This window comes from Dermacentor silvarum, chromosome 7, assembly GCF_013339745.2.
Source record: "Dermacentor silvarum isolate Dsil-2018 chromosome 7, BIME_Dsil_1.4, whole genome shotgun sequence".
NCBI lineage: Eukaryota > Metazoa > Arthropoda > Arachnida > Ixodida > Ixodidae > Dermacentor > Dermacentor silvarum.
The window spans coordinates 36648011-36674541 of record NC_051160.1 but is presented as its reverse complement, the minus strand read 5'-3'; the positions used below and the strand labels follow the sequence as shown (position 1 = coordinate 36674541).

At 43.3% G+C, this 26531-nt stretch overlaps 1 protein-coding gene and 1 pseudogene across 1 annotated transcript; both read left to right on the top strand.

Annotated features, from left to right (window-relative positions):
- Positions 1 to 2851: 2851 nt before the first annotated feature.
- On the top strand, positions 2852 to 21624 carry LOC119457917 (tissue factor pathway inhibitor 2-like). The gene is made up of 5 exons (XM_037719683.2): positions 2852 to 2976; positions 6601 to 6798; positions 13730 to 13912; positions 17882 to 18061; positions 21133 to 21624. The coding sequence occupies exons 1-5, from the start codon at positions 2925 to 2927 to the stop codon at positions 21594 to 21596; spliced, it is 1077 nt and encodes a 358-aa protein (XP_037575611.1). The 5' UTR covers positions 2852 to 2924; the 3' UTR covers positions 21597 to 21624.
- Positions 21625 to 24265: 2641 nt separating this feature from the next.
- On the top strand, positions 24266 to 24432 carry LOC119459781 (U2 spliceosomal RNA; annotated as a pseudogene).
- The last annotated feature ends 2099 nt before the right edge of the window (positions 24433 to 26531 follow it).

The window sequence follows — 26531 nt, the reverse complement described above, 5'->3', positions numbered from 1 at the left end:
GCATGAGTGTAACTTTACAGAAGCCAATTGATGAACACTTCAAGCAGTGTGCATCTAAATCTATGCTTGCTAAAACAAATTTTTGCATGAAGTCTCCTTCAGTTCGGTCACCATTGAGGGTCGCTTGCTGAAGCTGCTTGTACCTGAAAAATGTGACACAAATATCGCTCATATCTTGAGAACCGTACTACTCATCTGCCTTACTTTCGTAGCATTGTGTAGAGAAAACCAGCCATTATTCGACCGTGACATACGTAGCATGTACAGGTGGCGCCATCGTTGGACCACGCATGACGCTATCGGAACTAAATTTGGCCTCGCAGTAGACGTTCGGTGATGCATTGCTCCACCGTAGGTGAGCTGATCCGAGAGGGAGTTGTTGAAGTTGCGAGAACTCACTTTGCTATTGTAGGTATACTCGATAGAATGCCAAGCTGGGCCCATCAATAGTCATAACGCTTACAAGTTTAGGCGTTTGCTCGGGTATGGCTTTAGCGCGCTCAGTACATATGGTCCAGAAACGGCGACAGTGGACTCTGCGAGCAAGACAGAGGGATGTCAATTCGCGCTCACCACCTTTGACTCGGGCGGACCCACTGCAAATAGGGAGCGCACACGAATTGCAAGATTATACCACACGGCCGCTGCTATTAGCATCATAACGTAAGCATGTTAGCTTTGCAATGCTTGAATAAATGTCACTTCTGTATTTTGTTACGTCGTTTTTCTACCCGAGTGCTCATGCACGCTGAGCAATACGGAAAAGACGTTCCACGTATCCCACTGATGGTGCGTCCGCCATACAGCCTACCTGATTTAAAAGCACAAAAGAGACTTGCACAGAACGCAAAATTGTTGAAGCTCATTACGTCGAGAAACTTTGTGGAAAATGTCTCACCTATAAGTCTCCGCGCTGGATGAATAATCGTGGCCGTTTATTTTGACGTACTTGTAGAAAAGTGAGGTGATTGAATCGTGCCATCTTTTGGGCGATGAAGTGTGCCTTTCGAGTCGGATGCTCAGTGTGTATATAATAGGCTGTCATTTGTAATGAAGGCTTGTTGAAAGTTCAGAGCCCATCCTGTCGCATGTGTTGTTTTCTGTCGCTGTTCTTTGCGCATTCATAAACGCGCCTTACCGCAAAACGAGCCAGCTTACCCAGATGTAGGTACTGTTGTTCGTCATGTGCCCTGAAGAAAATTTCAGGCTTTCGACGTCAAAGTCGGCATTACTGCCCAACTATATATGTACCGCTTTCTCTTTAGTCACAATTTCATGTATCGGCGGCGCTTGTCGGCCGACTCCCCTTCTCTGTTGGCGCTTTTTGTTATGAAGATCAGTACGCACGAGCTCGTCATTGTTCTGGCTTTTGTGACAGTCTCAAGTTAGACGTGAACCATTCCTTCCCAAAGTGCAGACAAGTAAAAATATATAGCCTTTTTTACATTTATTCCGAATGGCTCTCAATGTCGTCGAATACTTCGAATATATGCCAAGCACATTGCAAAACACTGCGGCATAGCCGGTAAATCTGTACGACCAGTTCAGCCGGAGCACTTACCACGTCTCAGCACGCGATTATCTTGTTATCAAGACTGAAGTGATGCTTCACGGTGACATTACCGACCAATCAAGCATCTTCTAGGTATCGACCACCGTGCTCCTAGGAAAAAATGTACTCTGCCATGTTGTGTCTATTATTGGAACTTCAATAACGTCATAAAGAAAAACGTCTGCCAGCTTTCTTGAATCCTTGGCTCGCTAGTTCGGCACTGCTATGTCTAGCAGAATGGATAACTGGGCTAGTTGGTTTACAAGCATCTTGACTACTGTTTTCAAATAGTCTAATAATGTTGACTGCTTTAGCGCACGAAAGACGATAACGAAGGGATAAGACGAGAGTACAAGGTCTTAATATGACAAAGTGCTGCAATTTAAACTAAAGTACTATGATTTACCTGGAGAACAGCTACTGGTAGAATTAAAATGGACGAAACAGATCGTGAGAATACCGCTTTTATTGCTGAGAAATAATTTCTCGAGAATTAGTTCATACCGTTTGGATTGTGCTCCGCGCCAGCGACTATTTCTGCAGTGCTTGCCTCGGGCTTTCTTCCGTGTTCCAGTTTTGTTGCGTTACGTTTTCTATTTTCGCCCGGACAAAGCAGAAAAGCACCTACCGTTAGATAAGTCTTTATAAAACACAACCCTTTGTTCACATATACTAGAGAACCAGCACTCCTAGAAAAAGAATACATAGGAAAATCGCATATGTAGTTTTTTCCTGCACGCGTAATGTATGTGAACATAAGCTGACACGTTATTCTCTGTTATCTTCCTTACCAAAAATCCCGTGATACAATTTTTATCATTCCGCTAAAGGCAAGCACATCTCTTTGATAGGCAGGACCTAGGACATTCTATACAAAATTGATTAATCACTGACATTCAAAGGACCTTAAAGAACAAAAAAAATGGCACTGTACTTGACATGCCTGTCAAAGTGCGTGGAGACGACTCCACAGTTCTCAAAACGGTATCGCCGTAGCAACTATATATTACACTGCACGTCTTAGTTTCCGAGCGAGGACCCACTCTTTCAACTAGAGGAACGCGGCAAGGTCATCATTTGAAGACAAGACAAGCCATGACATTACTTCACTTGAATGCGTTTGCGAAGATGCGTGGACGCGACTGCAGCACTTCCCAAACAATATTACTGTAACAATCGTTTATTATACTGCAGGTCATCGTCATTGTTTCCGCACGAAGACAAACTCTTCAAGTGCACAAAATGATGCATAGGCATGGTTTGAGAAAAATGTTACGATACAATGTCACTTTGAACGCTGCAGACAATATCATATTACTTGCATTTGAGGACGACTGAACTTCTTGGATCAGTTTGAAACCATCGCCTAGCAATGAGGCCCACATACAGCTACCTTCTTCTTGCTTCCATTTCCTATGTCCATGGTAGGTTCGTGAAACTTTTTGAAAAAGTGTTTTCTTGCAAGTCAGTTTTATTTGTAATGTTGTCCATGCAGCGGCCCATATTTTCACTTCACTGCATTGCACACCATGTGCCATACTATACTACATTTTATTGCAGATAACGGCACCCTGGATGCCGATATCATTGGGTGTCATACTCGCGGATGGATAAAATGTAATCGTGATATCAAGAGTTGTATGAGGGTAAACATACATCGTAGAATCATTTATTTGTTAAAATATGCCTGCTATTGAAGCACGAAAAATATTCCTCTGCTATGCAACCTATTAGAAGTACACTGTCCACGCTCAATTAATTCTCAGGTCATATTCATGGCCGTTACATTCGTCGTAAAGTTGGTGGGAGTTTAGAAATGCAACCTTTATTTTTTAACAAAACAATACTCGACATAACCACTTTTTGCTAAAAGAACAACACTAAACAACAATTTTCCCGTACTAAAAATTGTTGTGTGAGCGCTCCTTGCTTAAGCCGCACACCATCAGAATTGGAGGACGCTTAAGCTTCGCCTTTAAGATTGAAAGGCGATAGCATTCAAAGATCCCTGGATGCTTATCAGGCTTTTTTCTCGTATATTCAAATTACAATCCAACGCTATCATGTCTGCAAGTTGTAGTTCAGTCGTACTTCACGATTTTTCTGACGGATTTTACTTTGAGAAATTCAATTTTTGTTCACCAACCCCTTGCGCCACGTGCAGGGTTTATTTGGTCGGGGTGGTTTGGGATGAATTTCTCCTCCAAGGATGCCGCGGATGCCAATGCTTACGCCAAAGCCGAGACCGACGCTAACGCCGGATTTTCTGCGAGACGGGGCCCTTAGCGCTATCACGTTAAAAAATAAACAGAACTAGAGCTTGTAGTGCTATGCTAGTGCGTGTAGTGCAATTCTATATGTCCGATTTCAATTTCCTGTGCACGTGAAACTAGTACGGGGCCGAATATTGTGGGCCATGCCAGAGGTTTTTCCATGGAAGCGATTCGACCTCTTAATGCTTCTCTCATTTATGTCAAATAGTATTATCAAAAGTTTGCTGCAATTGGACCGTACTTCTCTATATTTTCTCTATATTCGCATCTATGTGATACGGTAAATATGCTTTCTTGGCAGTATAACGATGTTCCTAGAACAGTCAATTCCTGCGCATTTCCGTCGCTTAAAAGAGCGCCTCATAATCCTACTGTTAAGATTAGTTGTATTGCCTGGTTAGACAACCAGAACAGTGAAGCAATATATTTATTTGAAATGCGCACAGAGCCAATCGTATAAAATAAACATTTAAATCTGTTATTTTCCTAAGCTGTAATTTTAGTTTTTTACAGACGGATGCATTCACATGGATTACCTGCACTATAGTTTTTTGATCCAATACGATACATTTTGAGATAACGTGCTCCCATAATGCTTCATAAATTATTTTGCGAAGCACCATTTCTTGAGCAGGCGAAAAGGATATTCATCCTGCAGAACGTTTCTTTTCAGATTTTTGTAGTCCCGGCCCGGAAAGTCTCTGTGCAGTATTTATTACCTCCTAATCAGGCCAAACATATGCATGTCTCTTAAAGAACTTTCAGAGGGTCAAGTTGGTTCATCGTTGAACCGTGTCTACCATATTCTTTCGTGATATATAGTCTGTGTTTTTACGCTAGTAAATTATGTCATGTATACGTCGTCTGACTTGCCACGAGCGCAACGTAGGCGAAATTAATTTTTCTGCTCATTTCGTGCTGCTTCTACGTAATATTTATGAGTGACGCATGACAACACCAAAACATGATCAGAAAAACTGAGTGTGAAGCATGTAAGTACAGAAAAAGTTTTGCGGGACTCGTAAACTGAGTGCCACTGCACACGAGCGATTGATAATTTTTTTCTTATTTGGCCAGCCTAGCTCCTAAGTAGCCATGTATTCTATGAGAGTGTGCTCCAGTTATATACAAGTAGCAAATAAAACATATAAACCAAGGGTTTCCATCTACCTTGCGGATGCTAGACGTTGTAAACTTTCTAGTCATATATAGACTCGCATCAGCTATTTGTCTCGTGCATTGTTTTGTTTCACGTACAGTGCACAGTGATAAAGTGTTCTTACAAACTATATATATACGCTCCACTCAATTTTCAAGCTTCTGCTGCAACACTTAAGCCTCACTAATGACCACATACATGGCGTCGGGGTTGAGTGTTTGCTTTAGCTGCGAAAGGAAGTCAGTTCCAAGCCTTGCGTTGCGGCCGGCCGCTCACCAGTTACCCAACGAGCCACAGGTGCCTCCTCCCCCCCCCCCCCTCCGACACACGGCTTTGGGGTGTATTCTGCTTGGGTATGCGCCCGCATCATGCAAGACATGTTAAACCTGGTTGGCTGAACCAAACCTGACGTCTGAGCTGCGCCTATTGCGGCTATTTCTCATGTGGCATCCCACATGAGAAATAGCCGCAATAGCCGCAAGCGACGCTCGAGAGTGAAAAAGCAATGACCCTTTGCAAACGCTGATGTCCCGTAATGACCAGATACCAGCCTACGAGAACGTTTGTACGTATTTTACAAGAAGGTAGCCGGTGGCAACTCTAATCTGCCTCCCAAGCCCCAACCAATACATTGCACCAAAGCCGTCATTGGACGGTGAAGAGTGCCCAGAAGCCGCGCCTAGAAATCTCCATAAAGTCCCGTCTGGAAATGTGAATTCCGACAAGTAGCCACGTACCAGGTTAGTGGAAATAGGTATGGTATGGAAATGTCGGTGTTTGTCACATGTCATCGGGATTCGGACGAAGCGCCTCACGCTCGCTTACGAAAAAAAGGTTCTACCACTACGGCACCGCTGCCTGCCGTATGTATATATACATGCGAAGGTTGTGGGTTCCCATTGTAGTGAAGGCAAGTTGTTTTTCTCGTTTAGTTTCATTCCCATTTTTTGAAAACAACCAAAAGTGCCTACGCTTTCCTTGGCTTCCTATGTGCTGTCTGCACATGGTTGTGACTAACAAGTTGAGTTCGTCGGTTCCTTTGATTCAACTTGTTCATTCACTCTCTCTCTCTCTCTCTCTCTCTATATATATATATATATATATATAGCACAAAAAATATAGAAGCACGTAGAAAAACATAAAACTGGAGTTTACTGACGTTCCGGCTGGGGTCTGGCCTTCATCAAGAATTCACCACTATTAGTGAAGGCCGGACCCCGGACAAAACGTCAGTACAGTACTGTCATATGTTTTTCTTAGGTGCTTCTATTTTGTTGAACTATTTCTGTGCCGGCTCCTGTGATTCTTTGCTTCACTTATCTCTCTATGTACATATATATATATATATATATATATATATATATATATATAAATTTCAAAAAATTTAAAAATTTTCTTGCGAGCTACACGTTCATTCTTCATTTAAATCAAGGTGGCCATTACGATATATTTTGTTTTGTAAATCACGTCATCAGAATTTGCGCATAAAAAGGTAGCTTGTGATAAGTTTAGATGAGTGAGTGCTTAAGTAAGATCGCCGAGACATTGGCCGATTCAACTCATTCGTCGGCCTTAAAAACTATACAGACCTTAATGCCTTTTTACACATGTTCCAGGATGGGGTAAAAAGCCGCAAAAGCCTCAACAGCCTGCGTTCTGCCTAAAAGCACCATTTAATGGCAACTGTCAACCATTAACGCCACACTGGTACTTTGATGACAAACGAAAGATCTGCAGACCAATGAATCCTGGATTTTGCAGCGGAGGCAGCAACAAGTTTGTATCTTTCAAAAAGTGTATGGAAGCCTGTCAGGGTGAGTACACATACTGACCCATCATTTGAATCTCGCATACTGCGTTCGTGTATTCATTTTACACGAAGTTGTGAAGATGACAAACAGCAATACTTCGTTAAAAACGAAATAGCTGACTTTTGTACAAAGAAGCTATTCGGAATGCCAGGGAACATCAGGTGCGTATAGCAGGTGATGCACCTTGGAGCTTTCTGAAGTTCTCTTTTTCCATTTATTTACTTCTCTCCAATTAGCGGGTTTCCGTTGAACAATTACGTCAGACCATTAGCATTCAGATAACTTCACGAACGTCTCACGTTTTGCTATAAAATTGCATGTCCTTATAATTTATCGCCAACGTCTTCTTTTGAATTTCAGGAAAAAATTCAAATTCCCGTGAAAGGCAATGTACATCATCGTCATCGTAAGCCTATATTTATGTCCTCTGCAGGACGAAAGGCTCTCCCTGTGATCTCCAATTACCCCTGTCTTGCGCTAGCTGATTCCAACTTGCGCCTTACACCCCTTTCGCCGAGCAAGCCTCTGTGATGATAGAAAATATATATTCTCCAGTCGAGTGTAACTTAGTATATACCTTTATTATTCATTAGGAACACTGCATACTCCGCTCTTCTGGAAAGAAATGCCCATATTATAAAAGAGGAACCTTTGTTCAATTTCCGAAGCAGAGTATTGATTTTGGCGGTATTACCAAACGAAGCACGCCTGGTGCAATGCAAGTGGCGCTGATAGTCTTTGCAAAATGTTCCTTTGAAAAACGCTCGATAGCGTTTTACACGGGCGAAATTTCAAAACGGGCAACTAACATGTTATCAACGTTTTAATGACTGTGATGTAGTTAACGCAACTTAAAGGCCTAATGTAACGTTTACAAAAAGCCGCAGTGTCGCCCGAAAGGCGAAGCATCTATTGAGATAGCAAAGTAATAGACAGCTACACTTAGTAAGGATATTAGTTTTATCGGCTGTAAAAACTTGCAAACATTCGCTTACTAAATTACCAACCACGAGGTCACATGCGCAAATATAAACGTGAACACATCTCGGTGGATGATCGAGTGCGTAAGCTCACTGTCAAAACAAAACGCCGCTGCAGCAGCAAGCGAATTTGCCATCGTGCTGCCAGAGTAGAAGCCCCCCCGCCCCTTTCCTCGCCTTGCCCCCGTGCCTCGCGCGGGACAGAAGACGGCGCACTTCCGCCCTGCCTTTGCGGACATTAAGTATTTTTAGTCGTGAAATAGTAGGTTGGAAGTGTCAAGCTTATTATCCATTAGTGCGTGTATATTTGTATCGAGAATATTGCTTTTGTAGGACAGTCAGGAGCGTGGCCACTTGTTTGGACAAGTGCGAACGTGTGTCGTGACTTAAGTCTGTTCGACATTTATTTCTTTTTGTTGAATATGGCAGAGAAATAAATTGTGGCATTTTAAGGTTTTAGGTTCGGTGCGTATCAATCTTTGCTTGTAGGTACGTGCTTCGAAAGGCGCCGTGATAGCATTAGAGAAAGCCAAGTGCAAATACGTCCCTCAAGGTAGACTAGGGAACCGATGAGAATAGCGAGAAAATTGAGGAAATCGGCAGACACTCTAATGTCGATGCCACGCTAAAGAAAATGGAGGATTTCCAGGACGAGCTTGTGAAACGGATCGTAGAGCTAACAAACGAACTCAATATGGATCTTTATGCGCGGAAGGCAGTGGAAGAAACACTATGAGCAGCCGAGAAAAAACTGAATGGGGCCACCATCACGAACAGAAATGGTACTGACGATGAAACGCCGACTACCGGCGTGGCAGGACCGGAAGTGCCACAAAGCGTGTAGAATGCGTGTAACATGCAGGGTGGCCAGCTGGAAGGACGGTTACCTACACTGAAGCCTACCGCAAACGGAAAACAGGAACGGCAGGGATCAATACCCCATGTCGAACCCGAATCACGCGGACAAGGATGACAAAGGGAAGTAGGGTGAGGCCTCGTCAGTAGGGGGAGAGTGAGAAGGTCATAGTCGCCGATGACTCAAATCTGTTTAGGTACTCAGAGGCAATTGAGAAGTGAGTGAAAGTCGACAAAAAAGTTGCGGTAGGGACGTTTCCAGGGTGGGCATTGGGCGGTATCATGGAGGGAGCTAGAGAAAATCCGCGGCGAATGCACAGGCACACAGCCTTGTATAGTAGCTATAACTGAACAAATAACTCAGCGCAATAAGAAACAGACACAAGAAAGGGAGTCTTGTGTCTGTTTCTTATTGCGCTGAGTTACTTGTTCAATTATGGAAAACCAGCGAGCCCAACAATAACTATTCTTGTATAGTAGCGGGCGGCCTAAATGACTTGCTGAACAGGAAAGGGAAGGATCGTAGCGTTTCGCGAAAGGTGTAGACGTCTTAGGCGAGGTGTCCCCTATGGTGCAAATTCTGGTATGTAGGTGCCGCAGGTACCTGTACGTGAAATTAACGTGCAAAGAGCAGTTGCGGCCACTGAAGAGGTGATTTGGAAAGTCAGCCGAGTGAAAGGTTTCGAGGTTGTGGAAGTCAACAGGGAAGTGAGAATGTATGGTGGGTGTCAAAGAGACGGAATCCAATTCAATCACAGGCTTGTACGAGAAGTGGGCTGGTGACTTGCAGGTCGTGTAATTGCTTGCTTTTTTTAGGGGGGGGAGGGGGGGTCCACGGGTGCTCAGGAGGCCAGGGTAAGTAGTAATGAAGAAGGTCCCTTAGGGGAACCTCAGAGTAGCATCACCGCCAACAAAAGAAAATGAGAAAGAAAAGAAGGAAAGAGCTCGCTGTACAATAGGTTACGTGAACATGCAGGGCGACAAAAGAAAGCAAAAGTTGTTAGATATTGACAAGCAGTTAATTAGCGAACAAATAGGTGTGTATGTGCGTTACAGAAACGCATCTTAGACACTTAGAAGAGCTAACAATGAGTAAGAAGTATGTTTGGGCAGGGTACAACAACAACAAAAAAAAATGGAAAGAAAGGCAGGAGGAATCGGACTGTTCGTACATCAGGGAAAGAGTAAATTTAGTAAAAGCCAAATGGGAAAGAGTAAATTCTAAGTATCAAGAGAATCTTTGGCTACCCGAACAGTCAGCGGTAAAGAAAACTTGGCTGGGCGTGACGTGGTTATGAACAAGACGTCTTTATGGACAAACGAATCAAGAGTTTCGGGAATGAGGGCGAAATTATTCTGTTGAGTGACATTAATGCCCACATACAGCATCCAGACGGTTATACCGACAACAACGGAAGAATAATGCTAGATCTCTGTGAACATCCTTAACCTCGTTATCGTAAATACGGGGCCTAAATGTGATGGTCAGATCACATGGGAAGGCGGAAATAGGCAATCGGTCATGGCATTACTGTCTGATGACAGAAGAATATTGCGATAAGATGGAAGAAGTGGTCATTGATGAGGAAGGGTAGCAGCATAGGGAATGACCATAAACGTATCATTTTGAAAATGGGATATGTAGTTTGGGAAAGGGAGCAAGGAACGAAGAATAACCAGTTCAAATTTGAACGCTGAACAAAGCAAATATAGTCACAAGAATTGAGAAAGAACTTGACAATAGTCCAAAAGTGGTTATATAGTGATTCGCTGGTGTTTCTCTTGTGTTTTCCTTCTGGTTATCTTGTTTTATCCTGTATTAATCTTGTGTTTAGCAATTCATCATCCTGTTTCGACACCTGCGCTAAGGCACAACTGGTGCGAAACCGCCACGCACATGGAGCCAACCGCCACGCACATGGAGCCAAAGCTTTGCTGATGATGGAAGTGATTTTAACGAATTTATGTTACTTTATGTGCTTAATGCTTAATTATTCCTCTCTTTTAAATTATTCTGAAACATGTTAGTTTATTTTGAACCGGTTTTGATCAATTCTGTACTTGTTTTGACCCTGTTTTGAGCACTTGTTTTTGAGCATCTTGCGACAGACGGCCATAGCCCGGGCCCCTAAAGTGCTTCGCACTTAAAAAGCACCGTTCCCGCAGGATGACCAACCAGAAAATGGCAAATATATAGGGATGCAAGATCCAACGTTGAAATACTTGTTCAAGCATAGATAAAAGGTGAAAGTGAACATTGGTTGTCACAAATACGTGAGAAAAAGAAGGCTGCACCTAGAATATGGAACCTAGAATTATGGAATAACGGAAACTTATTAGGCAGGAAGTCTGGAACAATAGACCATATCCTAGGCGAAAATGAAAACAAACTGAAAGGGGACGTGGCAATAATATAGGTTTGAAAAATAACAGCAGAGTCATATCAAGGTAATGGCGAGGTGGCTTCTGAGAAAAAAGAAGAGCATGAACGAGAACCAGATGGAACATGAGCTGTTGCTGAGTAATTTCAACTGGAAGAAAGCCGAAAAGAAAATTACTAAACGCACAGCCACAGGTATAGACCAGATTCCCGTTAGGCTGATAATGAGTCATGATCAAAACGTAAGGAAACTCTGGTGAAAGCCGTCGAAAAAAGCTCACAAGATAGGATAACACCAGATAGTTGGCGACAAAGCAGAATGAATTTACTTTATAAAGGCAAGGGGGAAAAAGATGGAATTCACTCACATATACCGTTGAACATTACATCTGTAAAATATAAGTTATCAATGCAGGCAAGCTAATATACCTGGTAGCGAAGCTTCCATAGAGGCCCATAAGTTCAAAACATAGCGGTTCACAAAAAATACTGTGACGTCATACCTCTTAAAAATAAAAGTGACGTCATTTTGTTCTCAAAGGCGCGAAATTTGTTTTCGAAGGCGTGCCATTAGAGCTGCATATTCAAATGCCTCGCCATTCGACTTGATGGGTGTTTCGAGCTTCCAGCTCGGAAAGCGATGCAGGAAAAGTTGATCTGTAGGGTGTCGAAATCTCATCGCTGCACAGAACATACTTTATTTGGAGGCCAACGAACGCTTTGGGCGTAGAGTGCTCATCCTTTCGTCAGACGTCAAGCCCGCTGGCCGGCGCAGTCCCACGAAAACAACTAAAGTAAACAATTATCAGGCGGTCGCAACTCACTACTTTTGACTGAACAGATTAAGAAACAATGAAACTACACGCGTCACCAAATTCAGACAAACGTCGACAAGCAAAGCAGCGCAACATGTGAGGGGGGCGTATGTAACAGGTGAACTTCACGAGCACGCCTTTCTGCCCACTTGAAGATCTGCACTTCATTGCAAGTGATAGCGGTGTCAACTGCCCGCCGTTGTTTATCGGTGGGCGCTCTTACTGGTGGGCACTGAAAAAAGGTATTTATTGATAGTGATCAAGTAAAATAGAGTTGTTCTTTTCTCGCCATGCGTACATAAAATTGATTAGGAAATTTATTTTCATGGAATGAATCTAACTGTGGCTTGCTTCATTAAAAAAACGATTTTTTTCGTATGTTTGTTTCCTCCAAACGTCGCGCTTCAATCGCTGCTCCATAACCGCCCTTGCTGATGTCGGTGACAATTCGTTCTGAACCGCTTTTCCTCTGAAGCTGCGCGACCTATTTGGATCGACCTTGATGCAGGCGCTTAAACTAAGACTACAAGCATGGGCAGAAGATATTGGTATATTGGGAGAACTTCAAGATGGCTTCAGAACTTGTAGGCGTCTGGACGATAACTTATTTGTTCCTAATCAGTGTAATGAAATATCCAGAGAGGTAAGGAGACTGTGACGAGGTTTATTGGAGTCGTCGAGCGATTGCCGGAGGAACAGCGGCAGCAACGATGCGTCAGCTGGGTAGGCGAACTGGCCGCGCGACACGCGATGTCGACGGCCCTTTCTAGCGTGTCGATGTTCTGGGTCCCTTGGCAGGCGATGGCGATGGAACTTTCTAGAGTCGTTCTGTTACACGACCGTTAGAAGAGGCTCTTTTAGTCATTACCGTAGCACATGAGAATGTAAACCGCAACATTTTGTGGGATATTCTGGAAGGAGAAGGCTCAGGCAACTTCTGTATACAACTTATAAGGGAGATTTACCTAGAAGATGCAGTTGCCATGACCTTGAATGAAAGGAATGAGGTACTAGGAGAAAGTTAGTATCACCAAATGACTGAGACAGGGGTGCCGTTTATCCATGCTGCTGTTTGTGATGTACATGAAAAGGATGGAAAGGGTGCTAGAAGGAATCAATGTCGGGTTTAATCTCTCATACAAACAGGCAGGCAGAATAGTTGAGCAGCAGCTTCCACGTTTACATTATGCGACGAGATTGTGTCGTTTACTGACAATCAAAGTGATATGCAACGTCTGGCTGATATCTGTGGAGAAGAATGAGAGAATTTGGAATTAAAATTTAGGTTCTGGAGACGCAGTAAATATCTGGAGACACAGGAAAAACAATATTGGCAAAAGGGAAGAGAAATGGGGCCATAATGAAACACAGAGCGCTATGGGGATACAATAGGTACGAGGTGCTGGTGTGGGTGTCACCATCGTCAGCGTATTCTATGAGTGCGCAAGCAACGCTCACGCAACAATTTTGATGGTGCGTGGCTTACAGTCATCATCTTGGTAATTATGATATAGTTATTTTAGGCACTCGAACCCATTACTTTCGGTGGGAGTCGAATCCTCGAACTGACGTGGGAGTCAAACTCACCTACTTTGGCAAGAAGGCGAACTAAGCCACAGCTCAATAATATAGAGTAATGGTATTCGAACCCACGATCTTTGGTAGGAGTGAAACCCACGGCCTTTGGCGTTAATTAGGGCGAGGTTAGTTAAGCCTCTCTTAATTGAGGTACCGTCAATTAAGGCACTCCAGTGCGCAATCTTTGGTCAAAAAAATGTACTAACAAGTAACAACGCATTCGAATGAGAATATCAAGCAGTTTGATGAATATATCTTGAGCGCGCCTGCTTTCACCTTCACTCTCTTTGGCGCATGCTAAAGTGACTGTATATTTATATTTCCAGCACGTACTAAGATCGTCAACCCGCAGTGCCTCAAACCACCGGTTATGGTACCCTGTGGTGTGGTACGTCACGCTTGGTACTTTGATTCGAACACGAAAAGCTGCAAAATGTTCAGCTACAGCAGCTGCGCCAGCGCTCAAAACAACTTCTTCACAGAATTGAAGTGTCAGTCGGTATGTCTACGTGAGTATAAATATTGCTGATAATGCAACCATGACAACAAATTCATTCGAAGTGTGTTGCAGTAGCTGTTCCTGATTTACATGATTGTTGCATTTCTAAAATTCTGTCCACGTGCATACAACACCATATAAAACGGGAAAATGTGCCACAGAAAGTGAATTTTTTTACAGTGTTTATTTTCATTATTCTTGTTTTATTTAATGCTTGTTGACTGATCAGGGCTGTTACATTGGCGCTAATAATGATCGCAGGCACGTATATATATATATATATATATATATATATATATATATATATATATATATATATATATATCACACTTACGAGTACGATAATAACAAAGAACGACACTGCTTAGAAGAAAAAGTTGTTATGCTGGAAATACAGCACAGCTTATTTGGCTCGAATAATATTACCATACAACGTGGGAGCAAACGCACCCTATCAAGCTGCCATTGCGCCAGGTCAGCTCGATCTGCTCAACCGCTTGTGACTTTGGCTCACACTACTTCGCCATCGTGACCTCTAACGAACTGCCCATGTCCTATTAAAGCCTCTATTAATCCCTCCAAGGTAGCACCGTGACTGTGCCATTGGACAGGCAAGAGCGTGATCGTAGGGTGTAATGCAATCCACGCCGCAGTGGCTGCTTTAGAAGGCGGCGGAGACTGAAGCTTTTTTGCATCGTTGTATTCGACCACGTGTTGAAAATTGATGCAGCACCTTACACCGCGGTGTGGTTCACAGACTCGGTGTTTATTTGGGAAGGCAAAACCTACGAATATAATATTGGGCCCTCAGAGCAACATTTTAGATCAAGAAACGAAGTAAAATCTTGGAACCCCTCCCGTATACTGGGAACAGGGATGCACGCGAAGCTTGTCCAATCCCAGGGAAGGGGTTGGTGAGTTTTTTCAGCGTTTCAGACACATTAAAGAGACATGGTTGTTGATGGATCCGCCCGGCAAGCACGAGCAAATTTACGGTCCCGCTCCCGTTGTCTATCTTTGAAGTCTGCCTCCTCTTCGGTGGAGCGGACCCAGCGCCATTTGCGGGAGCGGAGGGTTTCCGGCGCGCCAGCTGTGGGTGAGGGTGGTTTTCGGGCCGCCAGCGGCGCTTGAGGAGGAGGTAGCTGTTGGTGAGGAGGGTATCCGGCCGCCGGCTGCGGTAGAGGGGGCTTGGTTTTTCGCGTACGACGACAGCCACACCAACGGCGCGAGACAGGCAATACAAGCTTCGCTTGAAAAAAAAGATACTTCAAAAGAAAGGCTTCGGTGATAAAAGAGTGAACATTTCGCATCAAAATCAATGTGTAGAAGCAATAAACTTTTCAAATGTAAACGAGTATACTAACTGCAGCACCAACTCAACCAACCCCTCTATCTACCGTTTGGTAATTTAGTAAGTAATTATTTTGCTACCACTTCACAGCAATGACATGTTATTCTCTGAAATGTTCACGTTAGGCTCTGTGAGGTCGGGCCGTCAAAAAAGTGTCTCCTAAATTGCAGTCCTTGATAAAATAATAAGTTGGCTACAATCAGGCAATAAATGTTGATTTTGTTATATCGCAAGAATATATCTTCCGAGTGCAGCGACTATCAATCAGCACACTTCGGTGATTCACCCAGTCTGAATTCATTTGCTGTGTTAAAAAGAAGGCTTTGCCGCTATCAGTGCTAACAAATCATAACCTCCTAGTAGGTTGACAGTTTGCATGTTCGTGGCTGCGGCCATTCAGTCAAGAGCGGGCAAAGCGAAAAATACCAATGATTATCCGCAGTGTAATTTTCTGTCAAAAATATTGTGATTTTGCTATTCCATGTAAACATATCTGTGACTTTTTTAGACGTGGAATATCTTGCTTCAGCGCTTTCCAATTATGTTCGCTTCCTCACCTTTGTCAACATGCCTCCACCACTCTACTAGCAGCTGAAAGACTGCGCACTTATTCCTGTAACAACACTTTAATTGTTTATTTTTAATTACTTATTTGTTCATGCTGCGACCCAAATATGAGCCACAACAGAAGTGCAATAACGCAAAGGCACAAGAATATGCAGTAAGAGGCAATCAAAATACAATTGCACAAGGGGCACTGCACTAATGTTCAATAGATTTTATAGATTCAGCAAGTGGCAATTAGCGAACACAGCCAGTCCACAAATTCCCGTGCTCTACACTATACTGAAAAAACTACTTAAAATGTCTGTGTGAGGAAGAAATGCTGAAATGTTTCGGTAGTGATGGTGCTAATTATTGATGATTTTGACCCACCGTGAGGCTTAGCGGCTGAAGGTGTTGCGCTGCTAAGCATGAGGTCGTGGGGTAAAATCACGGCCACGGCGTATACGCATTTCGATGGAGGCGAAATGTGCAAAAATGACTGTGTCCCGTGGATTGGGAGCATGTGAAAGATCTCTGGGTAGTCATAATAATTCTGGAGGACCCCACTACTTCGTGTTCCTCAATGAAATTGTGGTTTTGGCTCGTAAAACCGGGGAATTAAATTTAATTGATGATATTTAAAATATGACTTAATCTATGGTAGATTGAGGTGGCGAGTTTAAAAAATTGCAGCAATGTTAAGCGTTCAGTGTGGCATCGAGACTGAAGCGAGGTTAGACCTAGATGATTAAGGTTGGAAGAAGGTGAGAATTCTTGGTCGTATCTGTGACAAAAATCGTAGGCCTGAAGCTTGCATCGTTTCTAATCTGTGTACATGCGCTCCAAAGAGCAGTTGTGTACTCTAAAACTGGCGAACTAGAGTTGAGAGGTAAAACTTTTTTGTTTCTCTTGGAGCAGTGGGTAGTGTATGCTGAATATAGCAAAGTTTCCTAATTGCCTTGTTGCATGGTAGACCAATGTGTTTGGACCAAGGCAAGTCGTGACAAAGCCCAATCCCTAAGTACTTATATTCGAATACATTTTACTAAGGAAGACCGCCAAATTAGTAGCCAAATGCGGACGGGCATTCGTGTCTCGAAAAGTACATATAAAGTTTTACTAAAATGGATGTTCCTTTGCCAGTTTCTTTACCAGCTGCCGAAATTCTAAAAGCAATAATCCGCATGAGATGAAATATTTTGACACATTACAAGATCGTCGGCATATAGACGTATTTTGGTACGGACATTGGATGGTATATCGTTTATATACAAGATAAATAGCAGTGGGCCCAACACAAAACCTGTGGAGAACCATATAATAAATTTCGTATATGGGATTTGGTTGACCTTCAATATACTAACTGAGATTACTGAAACAAACAAAAAAATCTTTACAACCATTTGACTAGATTTGGATTGTTTAAAATTGTGTTTAACAGTATGAATATTTTCGGAGCGTACGACTGCAACGAAGGGTTTCACAGTCGAGAGATATCACGTCTAGTATTTGGTTAGCTTAATGTAGAAAACAATTTGTAATGAACAAACTCTATTATTCGGTTACAGTACTTAGGCACTACGGAAGTCCACATTGAAAGCTAGAGAAAGTAGTATTGGCATCTAAAAACGTAGCGGTGTGTTTTGTAGATAATAATACACTGGCAGATATAGAAATGCAAAGAAGAGATATCAAAAACACTGCGTAACGTCTGGAGAAACGCATGTACTAAGATGGGAACAGACAACTGAGAAGGCGAATACGCTTTCCGAGAAAAATGTTTTGGTCACAATAAAAAGCCAGAAAGCGAATATGGTCGAATATGGTCACCAACAAAACAATATCTAATTTTTCAAATAACATGCACCAATGCATGCGTCAGCTATATTAGAAAAAGTGAAAAGGAAACCGCTTGCTGGCAGAAGACGTTGTATAAAGGTTTTCAAAAAGTGTGCTGCAAAAAATTATATCCTAGCATAATAGTGGAGTGTTGCGCTAGAAATATATATGTTGATTCTTCATTTTTCTTATCGTTCAAGCTCTTTACGTATTATGTAAGCATTGATTTCACATTGTTTGCAGCAAGAATAAAGCCGGAGCCATTCTGCAGCCAAGATCCTATACCTGATATGTGCCTTCTACGAAGGAAGCACTATTACTTCAATTTTAAAAACAACACATGTATGGAGTTCCCAAAGAAAGGTTGCGGGAAAGGCCACAACAGCTTCGCCTCGTTAGAAAAGTGCATGAATACATGCAGCTGTAAGTGTTTTCACTTTTCCGTGTAAATGTTATGAGCGCTTGTCTATATACTATGAGAGAAATCACATCAGGCGGTTATATTATTATTGTGACGGTTTGGTAGCTATTGGCTTCGTTTCAGAACGGTGTGTTGTGCTTTGAGAAATACTACTTGGAAAGGGGTACGGTAATGTTGGAAAGGGAGACGGTAATGAATTAAAGAAAAACACATCAATTAGCGTACTTTGATGATTGTATAAAATATTTACCAAGGCAATTTTCAATAGAATTAGGACAACACTTGACTTCAGTCAACATAAAGAACAGGCTGGCTTCAGGAAGGGGTACTCTAGTGTGGAACAGATCCTTGTCATCAATCAGGTAATTGAGAAATCTTTGCAGTACAACCGACATCTCTATATAGGATTCATAGATTATGAAAAGGACATTTGATTCCGTAGAAATACCAGCACTCAAAGAGGCAATGCGTTATCATTGGTAGAGAAAGCATACATGAATATCTTGGTAAATATCTTGGAAAACAGCATGGCTACCTTAATTCTACACAGGTAGAGTGGAAATATACTTATCAAGAAAAGGGCCGGGCAAGGAGACATCATATACATGTTATTCATTGCCCGCTTAGAAGGTGTATTCAAGCTATTAGACTGGGTAGAATTAGCAGCGAGGATCAAACAGCAAATATCTCAACAAGCTTTCGTTTCCAGGTGACATTATCTTGTTCAGTAATGCTGCGGACGAATTGTAACAAATGTCTTAGTTTGTTAACCGAGAAAGTGTAGCAGTAGCGCTGAAGATTAATAACAAACAGAATGACAAAGAACTTTATTCACAAGGTCCTGAGAAGCCCTGCCCAAGGGCAGAGCTGCGGGCCGCGCCCACGTGGGGACGGGTACGTACGCCGAGCCTAACAGCCCGATCGTGGGCTCTCTGGACAGCCCAAGTTTGTCGTGAAAGTTCTGAGGTCTGGATGCCAGAGCTCCATTCTTCTTCCGTGATGCGCTTGGGTGCCTGTAACAAGGGCCATCGCGAAAGCATGAGTTCTAGATTGCCAACAACCGCACAGTCGGGGCAACTAGAGCTAAAAGCCTCTGGAGTGATCGAATGAAAAAGGGCCAGCAGAAGAAAAAAGTCTAGTTCAGTAACCTTGCAAGAGATCGAGAATTCGTGATTGGCAGTCAGCCCCTAAAATCCGTGCAGGAGTACCTTTAACCAGTTCGATTTCTCACAGGTCGCTTTGATCTCGATAAGTGAATTTACAAAAGTTTTTACAAAGTTTTACAAAAGGATTTACAAAAGTTCTATAGCCGGGGGTCCGGCTAGTAGGTCGGAGAAGGAGCGTGGCGCGACGGGGGTGAACGCGATTGACGGCGGGAGGGAGAAGGCGAGCGGGAGTAACGGGGCCGTGTCAGAGGTGTCACAGGGTTAATTGATGGGTCGGGCATAGAAGGAGTGGAAGAAAAGGACGCGCTAGAAGAAGGAGAGTGGTCGTCAGAAGAATAGCGCATCGGAGAAGTCCAGCGGCTGCGGCCGTGGCAAGCGATACGTCCAATGCACCGGTAGGTAAAACAGATCGGCTTGTCCACGATTCACCATTCGGACGGGTTGCGCTGTACAAAAGAGGAGTAAGAAGGGCGGGATGGGAAAGTGCGTGGAGAAAGAGGTTCCGAGCGCACGGAACGAATGGAGTGCAGGCCGACGTTTGACAACTCTTGAAGGACGACGGCCTCAAACAGATCGTCACCACAGAATGATCAGGTGACGGGAATGAAGGGGCCGCCGGTTGCGCTACTTCGACCTCACGACGAATGATGTGGGTCAAGATATCACACCACGAAGGCTGGTGGAAGAGGTCGTTACAAGATGACGTAGCAGCTGTGTTGGGTAGTCGCGTGATGTGCTGGGATACCCGGCGGCTTTTAGCGTGCTCGAGACGGCGGCAATCCTTAAGGATCGTATCGATGCTGGTGACGTTCGTAAACACCAGTAAATTGAACGCGTCGTCAGCAATGTGTTTGAGGATATGATTAACCTTATCGTCCCCCGACATGTTCGTGCCAGCCTTGGCACAAAGGGATGTCGAGAATGTACGACACGTAGGACATGGTAAACGTCTGTAAACATGTGGCAAGGGCCTTCTTGGCATTGAGTTGGCGATTGAACGGATTGCCAAAAAATGTCGCGGAGCTTCTATTTCAACAGATCCCAGCTCGAGATCTCCTCTTCGTGAGTCTGGAACCATGGCCGTGGAGCGCCGTCGAGGTAGAAAAAAACGTTGGCAAGCATAATAGTCGGATCCCACCTGTGATTGGTCCTGATACGTTCGTATAAGCGGAGCCAGTCGTAAACATCAGGACTGCTGACTCGGGTGAAATCACCAGGATGCCGAGGGGGGAAAACAGTGACATAGGTCGGGTCTGCAGGCGGAGACGCTTGCGTGGATGAAGTGCCGGCAGGAGGAGCCAAAGTTGCATTGGCGCTGTTCTGACCACTGCGAAGCTCCATGAAGGGTACGGGCAACGTTCGCTTCCACCAAATATCATCATCATCATCATCATCACCAGCCTACATTTTGTGTGCACTGCAGGACGAAGGCCTCTCCCATCAAATATAGTTACGTGTAACTGATGCCCAATGCTATTTACAATTTATTTACATGGAAGCTAACGGAGGCCAAAATGGCAACGCTATATCAAGCGGGAACACGTCATCTTCTTTTTCCTCAGTGCATCCACACTGTGGTGGCTGATCCTTATCAATATATATAGACAGTGGGGACACAAAAAACCGAATGAAAAATTGAAAATTTTAGCAAACAGCCAGAATGATGCATACCTATGACGACTCTTTATTGCAAAATTATGAATGCTGGTTTGGGAACAAAGCTATCTAGCGTAAAACTCAAAACGAGTCGCTCAATGGTGACTCACTGTCATTTTTCAAATGTGTTTCTTAGTTGCCCTAGAATGATACGAACAAATGTGCGCATTGTTCTATGAGTGAAATTCATTGACATCTTGACAATTTTTTCGTGATTTTTCAGATAAATGTATTCATTTTCCTCTGTTTAGATACCCACTCCACGGCGGCCTGCCGAACTTGCGAACAAAAAATTCAAAATGTGCTGCCGCCCCCGGGAAAACCCGGAGAGCCCATCATTATGGGGCCAGTCAGTCCACTCACCCCACCAGGCCAGTCCACCTCACTTAACCGACCTAGCCAACATGGCCAAACCAGCCCAATTAGCCATATGGGCCCAACTTCTCAACCGGCCACCCCTATCTCGCCTATGTATCCCAGCCAACCAAGTCAAGCGGGATCAAGCTTCCCCGGCCATGCCAGCGCACCCGGTCTTGCCAGTGGAACCGGTCAGCCCAGCCAACCACGCTTTGACTTACCAGGCCAACCTGCCTTGCCTAACACTTCTAGGGCAGCTAGCCAACCTTATCCAAATACGCTACCTGGATATCCCACTCGGCCTATTATGTCGGCCTATCCCGGCGTCTCACCAACCCGTTCTGCTCGTCCAAAATAATCAACCAACCTTAGCTGGTGCTACTGCAAATTTCGCGTACAGAGGTAACCAACCCTTTTGGTCCTACCTGCTGAGAGCGCACAAAAAAGTGTGCTGTATTTGTCCTTTCGAAGGAAATTTGCAGCAAATCTACCAAAGGAATAAATTCAGTTATATGAGTCTTAAAGACTGCGCATTGTTATACCTGGCAGCATACACATTCGCAATGGTTTTCTTTTTGGAAAAAGTTAAATGCAATATTGGGCAGTTTTTTTCGGCTCCACTTACATGTTCTTTCGTTCCCTGTAATAGCGTTATACTGAGGCAGCCGGTGATATAACTGTATTGAATTAAAAAAATATGCGGTTCCCACGCCCGGTGGGAATCAATGTAAGCGAAGCTTTGTACCTTGTTTGCTTTGATTTAAAATAATTGGCCGTGATGTTGGTGGCGAATGTGTAATTTGTTCAGCGTTCAGTGCAGTACGAGACTGGTGAGTTGATGTTAAACGCTATCTTGTGTGTACCGCTGCTGTTTGTCTGCGTACTCCGCAGAACACACAGGGAGACGTGTTTGCTTGAGGTGCTGTTGTGTGTCCTAGTTCATAATCTCTGAGTGGATTCAGCAATATCCATGCCTGTCATGGCACATTGCATCGTGGCTGAAGTGTACAGAAAAACATTTCCTCAACAATGGCTAGTCATCAAGGGGACTGCGCTTGCGCGTTCGGCTACTGGAGAGGAGTGTTCGGACGTTTCACATACAGACGCGGCAGCGCAGCGTACTTCACCACCACGGCTGCCGGCAGAGATGCCAGGTCTAAGCGCTCTCTTCAGGCTATGCACGATTGTAATGTTTACGCTATCACAGCCCAGAACGCTGCCTTCACCGCGCAGTACGTCCATTTTTGTCGCATAGGAACACAAACAGTGAAACGTCGCTGCAGCGGCACCGGTCGGGGTGCGTAGGCTTTAGGGATGCGCGGAGGTGAGTGCCATTGCAAGAAACTCAGCGATGCGTGCAGCAAGACGGTAGCCGCGCCCGGAAAGTTGGTAAAAGGGACAATAAGGAAGCTTCGATTTAAAATGAAGTAAAATTGAAACATTTCAAAGCACAAGAGTATATCTCCACGCTGTTCGAATACATATTTGGGAACATCCAAATCATGACTTAGAACATGGAAGTTCGCTCACGCAGACTATTCATCTTACGCATGTCTTATTAGCTCGAAGTCTATCTAGCAATTTTGTATCAGGCACGCTCCCATATATAGCCAGCGTTCAGTAGTTCTGAAGGAAGTTAACTGGCTAATACACCGAGTTTTAAAGGACTAAAAGGGTGAAGTTCAATGTATATGATACGGAGAACTGCTTTACGTACATAGATATTTAGGTCAGGACAGGTCACTTTACTTCAAATATATTTGCTCTATCAAGGTTGTTACGCAAGGGATGGGGTGCAGGTGATGTACACATTACCTAAACACACTGGTAGATGGTAAAAAAGGTAGGTACACATTCAAGAATCAACCTTAATAATTAAAAGCAAGTAAATGTGTAAGATGATGCACTGGAACAAGGATGGACTAATAATTAGGCAAGACTGAACAAACATTATCAATTGAACATAAGGTGAGTAGTGCTAGCGACAACATAGTCGGAAGGCCGTTCCAGTCTTATGCCGATTGAGAAAAAAAATAAGCAATGAAAGGTAGCTGCATATGACCGTGGTTTTCAGACAAAGCGTATATGACCACTGCATTGTGATAGTCTTCCCTGGCAGGGCATTGTACATCATTAAATGAACTATAAAATAACTAATAAAAAGACCAAGTCTGGTTATTCTGCAGTGGTGTTAGAGCGACTGTAAATCGTATTTATTTTAATTGATGATACGCTTAAATCATATGATTGGGATGAAATAGTGAAATACTCCTACGTGTTAGCGGGATAATCTTTATATGGGCCCCAGATAAACTATGACTATTAGGTTTTAGGCCTTATTTGTAATTTGTACGCCCGAAGTTTACCAATCCCATTAGGATGACGCAATTGGCGCTCAGTTCACTGATGATAATAAGTTGGTCAGCCACACACCATTTTTTATATCGGTAGCCAAGATTTAATTAACAATATTCCTGAATAAGCATGACTTATTCAACTTATCCAACTATTTAGACTGGAAAAATATTTCATTTTATTTTCTGGCAGGTAATTGTAGTCATAAAATGCGGTAAAAGTGCTAGCCGCGCCAGAAATGATAAGTAACTAATGAATTACTCAATTGAGTAAAGCTTTAGAAGTATGGGACCTACACAATCAACTAGGATAAGTGCAATGTAATGAATATTAAGAAAATAATGTTCGACAAACTAAGCAAAGTGAAAGAAATTTACAATTTAGACCAAATTTATTTACAATGTGAGCAATAAACACAAAATTATTGCATCATTCCTTTCTGTCCTAATTAGTTGCACACATCTACATGTGATGAATGAGTGTGCAAAATTTGATTTCAATATATTCGTTCAGAAAAAGTTCAGGTTTTCTAACATGAGGTGGAGCAAAATGTTGTTTTGAAAGCAAAAATCACCGGCCCTTCCATTCCGTGAAGATAGTCAAACAGCGAAGCAGTAATCGGCGCTACTTGCGGGGCATGGGACGCCTCGGCATCCAGAGACGACGGCGGTCCTAGCGCGTTCCCGTATCTGTTCTTATCAGCTTAATATCTGATACGGGTTGTATTCGACGCAATATATAAACTTATTTTTGGAAGTTCGCAGAGTGCTTGAAGCCTGCTTCACCTCCGCCGCGAGTGGCCCCGTTATTGCACTATCTTTCTGATCGGCCCACGGTTTTTGGTCTACGGACATCGGTCGGCTGGACACTAGCCATGTACAACTTCACTGTTAAAAAAAATCAGAGCCCTTTCCCTGTCGGGAAAATGGGAGTAAGCCGAAGCTTGTGGCAAGACGACGCTGTCGCAGCCATTCCGCTTCGTTTGCCCTAAATACAGGGTCGGCGGCTATTCCCTGACGTTAGGCTTCAACACCGGGCTCCCGCAACTCGGGGTCCGCGGCTCTTCGCGCACGTTTCACCTGGGCTTCGGAAGCACTCGCGATAGAATCGGACGCCAAGCTTCGCTAACCCTCATTTTATCGACAGGGGATGAGCTGGTGATTTTGTCTCTTTCGGTCCCACATGTGACAAGCGTAGTTCAAGGGCGCGTTACAGGTCCCCGAGCCCCCAGGGGTACGTGCCATTGAGCATGGACCCTTTCTGCACAATCACCAGGATCGGCCCACTTTTCAGCGTGACACCACTATCACCCCCACCACTACCACAATCACCACCGCCACTGACTTTCTGAACCAGTGAAATGTGGTTTCGGTTTCGCAATACGAGGGTATGGGTTGAACAACTCACTGTAACTTCCAGACTAATGATGATAGAAAGACAATTTCTTTTGCAACATGTTGCTGAATGTTTAGGGATATATAAAATCCAAAAAATATACCTGCATAAAATTGACTTTTGAATGTGGCCTCGCAACTTAAAGCAATAATGTGCGTTCCTCAGGTATCGGTGAAAATTGTGAGGCTGAAATTATCAAATGATTTTACTAATTCCATGAGCTTTTTTTGCTATTGTGTAAGAAGATAGAAAAGGGTTACGGGGGCATGTAAATGAAATGCGCCTACAATATTCGCGACGAAGAGACATTATCCAGCGGTCACCCCAATATTGTACATCATTAATGCTTTATTTCCACTATCTGCGTCAGTAGGGGAATAATAATGGTGTGTTAAATTATGCAGTCATCCTAAGCATCGGAATTTTACAACTTACCTATACCGTAGGAAGTGAAGTGGACAAAGAACGGACCCCTGAGGAACGTCTGAAGATGCTATGTGAAGAACCGAAGACTAGTGGTTGATAGAAATGATTTATTTATTAATTATTTAACTTACTTTTTTACAGGAGACTGCAGACCCATCTCGGCCTAAGCAGGAGGGGTAAAAGAACAAAACAGAGGAAAAAATAAACATACACATATTCAGAACACAAGCAGATCACAAACTACAAAAGTGCGGCGTCAGTAAATAGACTGTTTAAAAGAAAATAATACTGCTTAGCAATGACATACGGTAGAGTGTTCAATTCACCAATAGTGCGGGGGACAAATGAAAATTTCAGAACGTTAGTCTTGCCTGAGAGGGAGTTAAAGATTTTAAGCGATGACGTCTTGTTAGCCGTGATACTAATGGACGACATATGCGATAAAAACAGGAGACAAGCGTATTCCGCAAGAAGTATTGTTAAGAAGAAAACCTTAGAGCAATAAATTATTGGGTGCGCATATACATGAAACCTCAGTAAGTTTCGCAACTATAAATGAAGAAAAGAGGACAGAAAAAGACCTTCACTATTGGCAAAAACATATCTAGTAGACAAGATGGATATGCTTGGTGGTGCAGAACAGAATAATCAGTGCATGGGCGAATGACACAAAAACACGCGAGTCTCTTTTTTTTATGAACCGTGTTTCAGGCCGAATTTTGTGTTCAGCCTCATTATTTTGCTAGTTCTTGCATGTTATCTGACACAATACGAAAGTTTATCAAGAGAACAATCAAGCATAGTTTCGTGTAATATACGCATATTCCAGCAGAACAGTATACATCGGCAAATTTTAATGCCGAGTGAAGCGACGGCTGGCGAAGTAAACTGAAAAAAAAAGAGAGGGCACAACAAAAAATTTCAAAATCAATATAAAAATGATTGATAACCTACGTTTCTGTCTCAATTTAGAAGTTCTATAGGCGGACTACCTTGAAAGGTAGGAGTTCTCGTGCTATGCAAAACCTGCTAATGCAAGGTTTAGGAAAGGTATAATAGCTCTTACTAACGAGAGGCGCAGTGTGACTCCGTCAGTGTTGTGCCATGTGCACTTGTT